Source organism: Centroberyx affinis, unplaced genomic scaffold (assembly GCF_046629955.1).
Source record: "Centroberyx affinis isolate AG114_WGS23_722 - 3 ecotype Tasmania unplaced genomic scaffold, CSIRO-AGI_Caff_v1 ptg004681l_1, whole genome shotgun sequence".
In the NCBI taxonomy this organism is placed as follows: domain Eukaryota; kingdom Metazoa; phylum Chordata; class Actinopteri; order Beryciformes; family Berycidae; genus Centroberyx; species Centroberyx affinis.
Genome location: NW_027282263.1, coordinates 1,085 through 14,748, shown reverse-complemented (window position 1 = coordinate 14,748; position 13,664 = coordinate 1,085). Strand labels below are relative to the sequence as shown.

The following is a 13,664-nucleotide window of genomic DNA, read 5'->3' as shown; positions in this document are numbered from 1 at the left end:
CCCATCCCACATGGGATTACAGTACACCACCATTTTACAAAACATCCGGTGATACATATAAGAGCAAAAAAATGAATAAATAAATAAATTACCACATTATAAAGTACTACTATATTCTTTTTTGATTGCCTATATTCTTTCAAATAACATATTTGAAATGATAGGTTTCAAATGAACAATACACTGAAAAGAACTGTTACAAACCTACAGTTTATCTTGATTAAGAGCTTTTTTCTTATATAAAACCGATCTTGCATCCAATAGAGTCAGTTAATAATAGTAGTTTTGTGTATTAATCCTGGTGTTAAAACGGATTGAAACATATATAGTGTCCTGCTACTGTTGCAGCACAATGTCTTTTTAACAGCCAGTGTAAACAAGGCCAGTGAGGCAATAGAGAGCAAAGCTTTTAGCTCCGATGGGAAAGTGTTTGTCCTGCACCAGCCGCACAGCAGCTGGTGCAAGAGCATATTGACTATATATATATACATGCATACAGTATAAAGTCTCTCTTTTCATTGTGTGTGTTTATCCCCCTCTCTCACACACACACACACACAAACACTCCAGCTCTGTGAGGACTCAGTTCAATCAGGCGGTCTGGAAAGCTTTTAGGTCCGCACCATTAGCTTCCCCTTTTAGTGGCCGGAGGGGTTTCCACCTCTCTAATTGCGTTGGTTTTCTCTCTCTGGCTCCTACTTAACAAACAAAGACTCGCCCTGTCAGCTCCTCATGTGTCTTTAGAGAGAAGGGTCACGGTGACCGGCCCAGGGTCTGTTGGTAGAGACGAGGCAGTTCAGTTCAGATGTTGATGATCTCTAAAGGACAGGATTTTTTAAGATGTGAGGAATGCTTTAGAGCAGTGGTTCTCAACGTGGGGTCTGGGGACCGCCAGGGGTCCTTGAGGGGGTTCCAGGGGGTCCCCAGCAAAATGATGAATTGTTAAACTTCAGCATTATTTTATTTATAAGAAGTTAACACAATTAGAGAATGTAGAAGAATGACTGTTTTGATCATAGTTTCTCTGTTATCTCATGTCATGGAATTCTGGACAAAATCATATCTAACAATAAAAATATTCTCAGATTTGGGACAAAATCTCATCAAATGGGGGTCTGTTGCCCTAATGTGGACTAAATTAGGTGTCCTTGATATGAAAAAGGTTGAGAATCACTGCCTTAGACTATTGCTTGGCATCATTTTCCTGTATTGAGGTGTTTAGGGTACATTTTCAGATAGAATGTAAGTCGATGGTAGTGATGAATCAGCACCAAATGACAAATATCTATCAGAGAAAGAAGCTGAGGTCATAGTTCCTCCTCAATGCAAGAATGACAAACAGTAAGGCCAGCCAGTGAAAAACAGTGCTATTGTCCGTTAAATTGCACATTATAGAACCATACAATCAGAATATAATGTGGTCTGTCAATGCTGGTGAGTCATACTGTGTTGTTTTCCTGTAGAAACATGGTTGAAGGACGTATTTCATTTGGAGTTATTGCATGAAGAAAATGAACAATTCTAATTCTTCAAAACTCCCTCCATGCTTTTGGCCAAACAGTATGCATAGTGTGCAATGTGATGTGAATGTTCTAAAAAGGCTATCAAAGAGAAGAGGCTATACAGTTATGTTTTTATTATCTACAGTATGTATGCTCTGCAGCAGCTGATAATGTAATAACTTGTAATAAAAATGTCCATCTAAATGGGTTGAATATGTAATAAAACCAGTTAATGTGATAAATGCTTAGATATTGTAATACCATCCCATTATTACACTGACTGGCAATTACTACTTACTTATGGAGGTTTAACATAATACAGTAAAAAATATAGACTAATAATGCGGTATCTGATAAGAATAAGAAGAATGTAATAACTCATATTATTAGTCAATAGTATTATTACATCATCAGTTGTGCATATAAAATAATAATCACATCATAAATAATGTAATAAAAGTATGTAATGTTATTGCATCTTCAGGCAAATTATTACCAGTTTTATTCCATTTTTGACCCATTTAGAGGGACATTTTATTACATTTTGACAACAAAAGCAAACAATGCCACTCATCATTTGTCATCGTTTTTTTATTTCCGAACAGCACATTATATCAAAATTAAAATGAACGACATACTTCAGCCATTCCAGACAGAGAAACATGCGAGTGGCCAAAAGTCAGTCATGGCCGACGTGACTGCTGCTACAAACTGAAAGAAAGAGACTTTATATCACAGTGATGTGAACACCTTGATACTGTATGGTTCTCTTTCATATCCACTGACCAGTGGTGGAAAGTAACTAAGTACATTTAAGTACTGTACTTAAGTACAATTTTGAGGTACTTGAGTATTTCCATTTTATGCTACTTTGTACTTAAACTCCACTACATTTTAGAGGGAAATATTGTACTTTTTACTCTACTTTTTACTTTTTATTTCATAGCTATAGTTACTAGTTACTTTTCAGATCAATATTTTATATTTAAAACATTAGATCATCTTTATAAAATAACTATAAAATAGCATTGTTATAGATTAGACTACCCAAAAGTATAGCTAAATTGTTAAGATTAGCTTCACGTTGACAACTTTAAAATGCTGCTTACATGTACATGTATGTCAATAAATCAGTATTAATATTCCAATAATTTATGAAAAATATAACTCTCTAAATGGGGACAGTTTGCATAATGAGTACGTTTACTTTGATACTCTAAGTACATTTTGCTGCCAATACTTATGTACTTTTACTTAAGTAAGATTTTGAATGCAGGACTTTTACTTGTAATGGAGTATCTTTACATTGTTGTATTGCTACTTTTACTGAAGTAAAAGATCTCAGTACTTCTTCCACCACTGCCACTGACTAATAAATGGATTAATAATGCAACAAACCCAGTAACACAGAAGTTCACTTTATAGCTGAGGAAACACATTCACATCTGAGTCGTTCTAACATGCACAAGAAACACTGTCTATCATTTACAGTCAGAGGAGATGCACAGACAGTAGTGTAAGCATTGGGTTTCAACAGAGGCCAACAAAGTCAAAAGCTGACAGTCTATTTCCCTTATATTTCTTTATATATAATATCATATATCATATATCATATCGAATGACCCTTTATCAATAGTGGCCTGTGACGAGCTCGTTTCCAGACTGTCCACTGGGGATCAGTCCATGTCAATAAGACTTTAGCTCACTCCCAGTACTTAGGCTATTGACTATACAGCCGATGTAGAGCCAGTGTGTCCAAGCCTTTACACCGCCATTATGCGGCTCTGTGACTAAGGCTTAGGCCTGACTCCCAGACACAGAGCTAGCTCGTTCTTCTGGATCTTCCCGTCCTTGTTGACGTCGCAGTGGCCCAGCAGGACGGCCCGCAGCTTGTCCAGCTCCGGACCCGTGATGCTGGGCTGGAGGGAGAGGAGAAGGGGGGGGGGGGGGTAAATGCACGGAAGAAGCAGTATTGTTTGTGCAGATGTTTCTTTTTTGCCTGTAATAAAGTTGTTTCTGTCTGTTCTTGAAAATCAGTCATGATGCTAAATTGTGCCTAAAAGTCACGAAAACAAGCTAATTTTCCAGTGTTCATAAAGGCTCATTCACATCTAGAACGATAACTATAACGATAACTATAAACTATAACGATACATTATTTCTCAAGCATTCACTGCTCCGCCCCCTTCTTCCTTACAACTTTTAATTTGATTGGTTGAAAATATTTATTGTTGTCTCTGCATCCAAAAAAAAACACTTTCTTAGATCGAACCAAAAATATAGTTATAGTTATCGTGTTGGATGTTTTTATAGTTATCGTTGTGGCGGGAATGCATTGCAACAAGATGATCAATCGTATTAAAAAGAATTCTGGGGTTATGGGATTGCATAGAAATAAGGTGAGAGAAATTGTTTTGTCTGGCAGTCAATTCTGGCATTAAATTCCAACATTAAGTCCTTCAACTTTGAACGAAACATATTTTATTTAGAGTGCCTCCATTTCCTTTCAGCTTTATGGCATTTTCTTGCTTGAGTGTAAAGAGGAGCAACAATATCTGAGATGCCCCTGAGACACACACACACACACACACACACAAAATAGCAAACACAATACTACCTCATGCCATTACTCCTCTCATTAGCAGGGTTCCACACACACCACAAAGGCTATTTGAACTACTACAGCACTAAGTATTTTCACCACAACTCAGCTGGACCAAAGAGTAGCAGCACAGTGTCTCACCCTGACCAGCTCCATCATGTCTTTGACAAAGCCGTCCACCTCAGGACCCTCCAACGCCCCCGTCTTACTCTGCACAAGAAAGAAAGAAAGAAAGAAAGAAAGAAAGATTGCTGTCATGCTGAACTGACTAGAAAGGTCCTTAAAGGAATAGTTCACCCAAAACTGAAAATTCTGTCATCATTTTTGGGTGAACTATTCCTTTAAACATTTTGAGCTGGGCCCCAACATGGGAAGTCTATAGTCTCTTCTCAGTAAACCATGTTAGTACATTTCAGACACTACTTAACAGTATAGGCAAGATAATACATATTATACAGACTAGAGGGAGCTTGTCAGTGATTCTTGATCAGAATTACCGGCTCCTCTCTAGAGCTGCATAGTGAATAAGCCGGTCAGTGTTAACTCATCATGCCAGAGAGTGACTTGACAACGTAATGGCCGCTTCATTTCATTATGTTTCATTACAGAGGTAAGGGAGCTAATTGGACACCCACGCAGGTATGTAAATTCATGCAGACATCAAGCATGTGCGCACGAACGCACACACACACACTATTAAACTCTCATACACATAATGGAATGGAATGGAAAAACAACATTTATCATTGGTGCATGGCTATTGAAACTCATGTTTTATTTTATTAGAAGGGTTTTCCTTGACATGCAGCAGAAGTGATGTCCCCCTGAGCTGGAGAGCTGCCATTACTGCTGTAAAAGCATTACAGTATAAAAGATAGTCCCTATCTCATTTTTGATCTAAGAATATTTTTATTGTTTTGTCCAGAATTCCATGACTATCTGTATTGTAGGTAGAGAGATAACAGTGAAACTATGATCAAAACAGTCATTCTTCTACATTCTCTGATTGTGTTCACTTCTTGTAAATTAAATAATTCTGAAGTTTAACAGTTCATCAATTTGCTGGGGACCCCCTGGAACCCCCTCAAGGACCCCTGGTGGTCCCCGGACTCCACATTGAGAACCACTGACTTAACATTAAGTGTTCATTAACTAATGTTAACTAATGCATTTACTAACATGAATTAACTTATTAATTACTTAAACATATCCTGGCATTAACTAAGTAATACATTAAGTAATACATGAAGACTTCACACTTAAAACAACATACCAAATTGAATGAATAACACTCTATTCATGTTACATAATGCTTGTTGTGACTTAATCACTTTAGTGATGTTTCAGTTATACATGTTAGAGTTTCACTACATTACATACAATACATTGGCATTAACAAACATGTAGAACAGCATTACTTAATGCAGTTGTTTATTGTGCATTTAATATGAACTCATCTTTGTTAATGTCACTGTTCAGGCTTAATTCATGTTAGTCAACACATTAGTTAACATTATTAATAAAGATGTATAACATTAATTAACACAGTTGTTTATGTGCATTTAGCATTAACTAATCTTTGTTAATGTTGCTATTCATGTGTAATTTATGTTAGTAAATGCATTAGTTAACATTAGTTCATGAACACTTAATGTAAAGTGTTATCACACAGTGTTAGTTGATCATCTCCCCAACATTGAATTTCCCAGGCAGGCTGGGGATTCAAACTGCAACCTTTTGGTCACAAGCCAGCTGTTCTGATAACTAGACTATCATCACCACCCGCATCAATGACGCTGAGTGTTTTGGAAGTGCATCAGTCTCTGCAACTGGAAATGGGATGATGACTAATACCGAAATATCCTCTGTCCTCATTCTTACATAAAGTCCTGGAGGAAATGTTCATCATTAGTGAACAATCAGCTTTGATATTATGAGATCAAATCCCCATCTGCCTCCCGGTGCAGTACTTACAACGTCGTAATGGGCAAAGATCTTCTCAAAGTCTCTCTTCCTCTCGTCTTTACTGGAGGCCTAGAGGAGAGGAGAGGAGTTAAGAAGAGAAGAGGAGAGGAGAGAAATGAGATGAAAACAGCAGAGTAGGCCATATTTAACGGTTGGTCATCTGCAAAAGCTTTATAAACGGCAACATGAACAACACACTCACATCCATCTCGAACTGGAGCAGGAAATTCTCTTGTAGAGCCAGGATTCTAATAGAAAAAAAAAATGCTGTAATGTAGCTCTACAATGAAATGAGCAGACATTTGGCTGGAGAAAAACATCCATTTTGCTAGAAGTCTAGATGTGTCTGCTGTTGGGGGCAGTTTATGATACTGCATTAAACTATTAAACTGTCAAATTAAAGAAGTGGCAGAGACAGACTCTCCCTTTTAGCAGTAATTAGATATCTTAGTGTGAATCCACTGCCAAGTTTTCGTTTACAGTTCTTTGAAAGTTTTGGAAGTATTATTACAGCCCGATTATTTCATTTTGTGCAGTTTGATGGAACATATGATTCAAGCATGCTACACGCTTAAAGATGCCATATATAGTATTTTAACATCAATAAATTGATTGATTGATTTTATTTGACAGATAGGTTTGAAGGCCCTTAGGCCACAACCATACACATATAAAATTGTCGAGGAATTCAACACACAATAAAGTCAAGAAGACTTATTTCCATTGTGGTCCTTGTAAAAAGCAATGGTCAACACAGGCAGGTCTTGGCAATGCATGAATCACTTCAGACATAAAAAACATTAACATATTCATTATATAAAATAACTAACATTCAAAAAACGCATTAATTAATAATTGACTGTCAGCAGTTCAGCAGCCATCCCTTCACTGCTCTTTTAAATTGGTTAGCGGTGACAATTTCTTTAATATGGGATGGCAATAGATTCCATTCTGTAGCTGCTGAGTACAAAAAGATATTTTTCCCTGATGCACTCTTAAACCTACAGGGGACAAAATCTGTTACACTGGCTCTAGTCGCATATCCATGAGTATCATTGACAAGTTTAAAATAATTTTTCAAATACTTGGGAACGGAGCCATTCATTATTCTGTGGGTAAGACCCAGCTTCAAATGTTTGAATAAATCATTAATTTGGAGATATTAGTATAATTACCATAAACAAACCAGACCATCATTGAGATTATTATTGGCAGTCTCTACTGGCCTCTACACTGGATTTTACTTTGTGGGAAATCTGGGAAATCATGGGAAATCTGCTGGATTGCTTTACGGCACAAATCAGGACGAGGCCGCTGTTCTTCCAGAGCAAACAGAGCTAAAGCTTTCAGGAAATGCCGATGGAAAAATCACTTCCAACATGATTATCCTCTTCAGTAAAGTCAAAGAGAAAACAAACGCATGGCAATGCCAAGGAGGGGGACAACTAGGACCTTTAAATCAATATTGAATTTGTACAACAGCACTATTGAATATTTAATATACATTTACTGACTTATTCGTCTGCCTTACCTGTAACATATTTGCCTAATTTTACTCACTCTTCACTTCTACACTTGCTCAATGTAATTATCCAAGGAAGAAAATTCTACCCATTTCTACTAATACTTACCTGTTTATCACCTAGCTAATTGCATTTAGTTGAAGATCCACCTGAAACATATATCGTTCTCCTTTGCATATTGCAGCTTCACAGTTTTTCATATTAAAACCTGCTTAAAGCAACACTTGCTTATTTCTTGGAGGATAGAATCAAAGGATAGAGTATCAAAGAAAAAAAGGAACATCAACAACACAAACAAGCCCCTAAGGTGATCTAATAATGTTGCTCAAAAAAGATAATGTTCTGATGCGCTCAAAGAAAACATACTTTGATTCATGGCTCTGGTCACTGACCAAAGATGAGTTCCAGACATTCCTTTTTTCTCTGAGGCATTCAAACGTCCATTACCTGTATTGCTCAACACCAACCTTTTTATTTTTTGGTATGAATTGTAAGAATGAATTGCAGGCAGTTTGAAAAGTACCTGGCCAAGTCGTTCAAATCCAAACGGCCGTCCTTGTTTTTGTCAAAGATTTTCATCTGCAAGAAAAAGAGGGTGTATTGAAAAGCGTGAAAAGATTGAAAAGCGTGAAAAGAACCGCAGACAATGTGAATCTCTCTCTCTCTCTCCTTCTCTCTCTCTCTCTCTCTCCTGTTTGCATTTGAGTGTCGTCCTTATGATTGCGGTTTCCTCCCACCACCTGCGACCCTGCGGCCATCCCATCATGCTCTCTCGCCGGAGATGTGAACCAATCTCTTCCAAATGGAAATCTATAACACGGTGCGAATAGCCTGTCTGAAGTTAGGAGCTTTTCACAGAATGGAGCCGGTCTCAGACGGACGACGGACTGGAAATCGGAGCCCGCCTTCCTGTGCCTCTCTCTCGCTTTGGACAGCAAGTCACATCTGTTGAATCCCTAGAATACTGTGACTTCAGTTGATTGAACGATGTGAGTTGTGCTTTATTCAGCATCTTGACAGACGTAGCACCTCAAAAAAAAGTTGTTCGTCTGTCCTGCAGGAGCCTGGTGGGCGGGGTCGTCATCAGTGCCAATGGAGCGCACCTGGGGCCCGGTGAACTCCTTGGGCTCAATCAGTGTCTCTCTCCCTCCTCACCTATGCACACCTTTATTTCTGTTCTTTTGGTTTGATGTAGTTTGTGTTTGTTTACCCCTTATACACTGAAACTGGAGCCATACACTGAAAAAGAGGAATTGAACACTTCTACAATTCTGACTATGACATGGCACTGACACCGCTAAGACTATTGGTTTGCAGGCATTCCCTACAGAAAATGTATGGACTCATGGCACTTGTGACCGAGCTTCCGCATTGTCAAGTCCCTAGAACTCCACTCATTTCCCATAGAGCTGAGCGAGCAGGCAAACTCAGCTGATATGCAGACGGCATAACAAGCCTGTCGGCCAAGAAAAGCGGGAGCGTATCTATGTTCCCAGGGTCCTGTGTTCCCCAGTTCAATATTCTGTTAACACACATCAACCCTCCTATTGTGTTCACGTCAAATTTGACCCGTTTCAAGTTAAAATATTTCATAAATATCCAGTTTTTTTTTATTGGAACAAGGCTTCAAAACAGCTATATAAACACAACAAAACCAATAGTTATCATTTTATTTGATTTTCAAGGTCTCTAACCCTAACCCTAACCCTAGAACTGGGGAACATAGGACCCTTTCATGTCATGTTCCCATTATGTGCCTTTTAAAAACTAATTTTTATAAAATGGCTTTTAATTAGAGTTTTTCTTTATTTATTTATTCTTAAGATTTTTATTCATTGTCTTTTTATTTCTTGATTTTTTTTTTATTTTTATTTAGCATTTATTTAACCAGGTTAGTCCCATTGAGATCAAAGATCTCCTTTACAAGGGAGACCTGGCCAAGAGGGCAGCAGCATAGTCACAGTAAAAACAATAAACAACAGATAAAGTTACAACATTAAAACTTGCTCACATAAAAACACTTGCACACCGACATTACATTGCATTGTAATTATTCTAATTTGTATTTGCACTGTGTATTTTCCGTTTTTATGCCTGTGAAGCACTTTGTAAAAGTGCTATACAAATAAAGTTTATTATTATTATATAAATCTGGGGAACATAGGACCCTGGGAACAAAGGAATGACTCCAGAAATGTTGGCCGTGGCTGAACTTTTCCGAGAAATCAGCCACCGCCAGCCAATCAGATTTCCGCGCTTTCCTGTTTCCCTACCAATGTGATATCTTTTCATGAAGCATGCTTCCATCTGGCAAGCGCGAGATGGACGAGAGCCACTCAAAACTTGTATTTGAAAGGCTCCAGGAATGAATGTCTCAAAAACGATGCTTGGGGTTTTTTCTGTTGATTTTCAATTAGTGCTACCTAAATAGCGCTTGCTAGTTATCTATGTTAACTCATTAAAACAATATAATGTTATGGTATTCAAACTTTGTAAGTAACAGACAGACAAACAGAATGGGGTGAAAACATAACCCCCTCATATTATTGGATTTACCACAAATCAGCATACTGTTACGCCTTAGTTATATATCTGTGTCTGTGTGTGTCAGTTGTACTCAGAGTTTTATGGAATGTGTGTGTGGAGCTGTGTTCCCACCATGGCGTCAGTGTACTCCTCCAGCTTGTCCGGCGATACTTCCTTGTGGTGCAGCTGGAACAGGTCCTTCAGGAAAGCCTGGGAGGAAAAGACAGCGTGGTGTAATGTTTCCAACGTGCGACACATTATTGTTACACAGGATTTATTCATACGACAAAAGACCCAGCCTGACCAAGGGAGACAAATGTCCTCTTTCATGTCATTAGAAAGGATATTCCACTGGTGCACACTACACTGGCATCCAGCTTGTTAAAACTAACTTGGAAATACATCTTCCATGTCAAGTATAGAATTTATGTTCTTAACAGAGTCATTCCTATGTTCCCAGGGTCCCATGTTCCCCAGATGTATATGGCACATAATGGGAACATGACAAAGGGTCCTATGTTCCCCAGTTCTAGGGTTAGGGTTAGGGTTAGGGTTAGGTTGGTTGCTTGTAGATTTTTACCCAGAGTCCTGACCACAACTGTTTTGAGACCTTCAGAATCAAATAAAATGATAACCATTGGTTTTGTTGTGTTTATATAGCTGTTTTGAAGCCTTGTTCCAATAAAAAAAACAACTGGATAATATTTATGAAATATTTTAACTTGAAACAGGTCAAATTTGACCCAAACACAATAGGAGGGTTAATGGAATATTGAACAGAATACTGAACTGGGGAACATAGGACCCTGGGAACATGACCTTTGGAACTTAGGACCCTGGGAACATAGATATGCTCCCATTTCTAACACCTTATCTGTTCAACCAGGATGAGAACTAAAGAGGATATGACAATATCAACCCAATTGTTAAGTCAAATTATGAAATGCATTCCTATTAACTGTGAAATTTAAGCATAAATGAAGGAAACGTTCCTAATACTCTCTTCACCCACATTGACCACAATAATTAACACTTTATTAGAACACTCTCCCCCGACACCAATTGAGAACTTTTCATTGTAAAACAGCTTTTCTTGGCATAAGCTCAAAAGGGCAAAACATGTGACTCATACTGTACGGTTCATTCTCTGCCCAAACCTACTGAAGGCCACTAGTGAAGGCTGTTCCTTTGTCAGAAGAGATGTATGTATTTGTTTGTGTGTGTGTGTGTAGGTGTTTTCATGGGTGTGTGTGCTTGTGCTTACAACCTTACCTTGAGCTCCTGAGCTGATATGTAGCCACTGCAGTCAATATCATACTTCCTCCATATCTATAGTGGGCAAGAGAGGGCAACAATCAGTGACTGTTTACATGCAATGCAGTAATGGATTAAAATGACTCAAATCTAAAGTCACACTGAAATGAAAAAATAATTTCCCCCCTTTTTTGCTTGTTCTATCATACCATACACCTTTGGCAAATTATGCCAAAAGAAATGACCAAAAAAAATATTTTCTTCTATTTTTATCTCAGCATCTCATTACTTTTACTTCCTGGAAAATGAGGAATCTATAGTAGTAACTTCATGCTGCACCAGGAGGTGTACATAAAAATTCCAATAAAATCACACATTTTTGAATAATGCTTCTCCGTCCTTCCCATCCAATAAACCTGTCTATCTCTTCCTGATCTCTCATTGCTTTACACTTTTGAATGATTCCCTCCGTGTAATGCCCCGCCCCCAATATCCTGTTTCAACAGGAAATACATCACATTAAGGAGCCGAGATGCTCTCAAAATGTCAAAACGCTATCCAAGCTAAAAGGAAGGACTGTTTTCATCAGAGCAGTTCAGGCTCTCAGAATGATGCTGTCCTGCTCTCAAGTTTGAAAATTCACACTTCTGAGTTATTTGTAAGACTACTTCATATTTTGTATGTGTCATAACTTCAGTTCTGGGCTTAAAGGATAGAAATGCCCCCTCCTCCTCCTCGCAGAGTGTCTTGTATTACAATCATTTTATCAACGCTGATGTACTGATCCAGTTTCACTACAGGTGCAAAATTAAAAAAAACTACTTCAGTGCAAAATGCAGTTGACAGAAACAAGGTCAAAAACAGCCAGAACTCGTAATTATTTTCAGCCTGACACAGATATAAACCTAACCCTAACCCTTGGAAATCACATTCCCTATTTTATTCCGATCCATATAATTTGATCGTTCTACATGTTAATTTACCCATAACAGGCCTATATATTGGGCTTTGTTGTTAAATTAACCCAAAATGCCAGACTGATCTCACAGAAAAACGTGAAATGAACACAACTTGTTAACAGCTAATTTATGTTTTGCCAGCACAAAGCGGTTAAGTGAAGGAAACACAACTATAAACAGGAACTAGTGTGACACTGAAGCAGCATGGTGGCCAGTGTGGGTGTTGTGGTCGGGGTGGTACACGGGTGTATATGTTTGCCTTTGACACCAGCGACCGGCGTTCGATTCCCAGCGTTTTCAAAAGACATTTATTACTTATTTAACCACAACCAAACCATTTCTCTAACTTTAACCAAGTTGTTTTAGTTGCCTAACTATAACCTTAACCCAATATTGTTATAAAGGCTAAGATAGCCATTTAATTTTGCACCTCTTTTCACCTGCTACTTAAACTGTATTTATGTTAAAGCAGGACATCCTTCGTTGGTTTTACATGTTTTTCTAAGGGTTTAACAAGTCAGTAATTGGGACTTTGCCAATGAACTGGCCCTTAAAGATACAGACTGTTTTATTTTTCTGTTTGATTGTACTTATGTCAATCCCAACTGGTGGATGAATAGGCCTATTGTTACAAATAAATTGACATAATAAATAACTGACCATCGGCCTGTTTGGTTCAACATCTCCTTGTTGGTCTTTATTTTGGATTAAGTGTTTTATAGGGGACCCACCTTTGCCCTCCTATTAACATGAACCCAGCTAATTATGTATTTACAGACTGTAAAGCCAACATGGGCATAAGCTCTGTCCTTACTCTGTCCTTACTGTCTGACCTAACCCTAACCCTACTATTGACTGATTGATTGACTGATATGGAAGAAAAGGTTGCACAGAGAGAACATTCTTTCTATAATCCATATTTTTTCTCTTACTTTTCATTGACATTTCATCTTATCTCATCATATAAGAGGGAAAAGAGGGTAAACTCATGCAACCTTTTTAACAAGATATGGTACAGCCTGAACCGTGACCGCTCACCTTCATGAAGTCGACACTGTTGTCCAGAGGAGCTTCTCTACGGAACACTAACAGGAAGTTCTCATCTTCAGGAAGGATCATATTGGCCAACTGGAACACAGACAGAGAGAGAGAGCAGTGATTGTATGCCCAGAGGTAGTTGAGTGATACATTTTTCTTGTCCCCTTGGCCATGGTTTGAATCCTGCCATTTGTATAAAAAGGATTCCATAAAGGAAAAAGGCAAGTTGTTTGTAAGAATGTTCCCATTTGTAAAGAAAGGGTAAATGTTTGGGAGTGTGTGCAAGAGAAGCCCT

The 13,664-nt window shown here is 38.2% G+C and overlaps 1 protein-coding gene across 1 annotated transcript; it reads right to left on the bottom strand.

Moving 5' to 3' along the window:
* Nucleotides 1-3,094: 3,094 nt before the first annotated feature.
* Nucleotides 3,095-13,459, bottom strand: LOC139665833 (secretagogin-like; the record flags this gene model as incomplete). The annotated part of the gene is made up of 8 exons (XM_071544833.1): nt 3,095-3,421; nt 4,246-4,314; nt 6,079-6,138; nt 6,272-6,317; nt 8,116-8,171; nt 10,251-10,328; nt 11,391-11,447; nt 13,370-13,459. Coding segments are annotated over 8 exons (585 nt in total), but the record flags the coding sequence as incomplete, so codon positions are not given.
* Between the last annotated feature and the right edge of the window lie 205 nt (nt 13,460-13,664).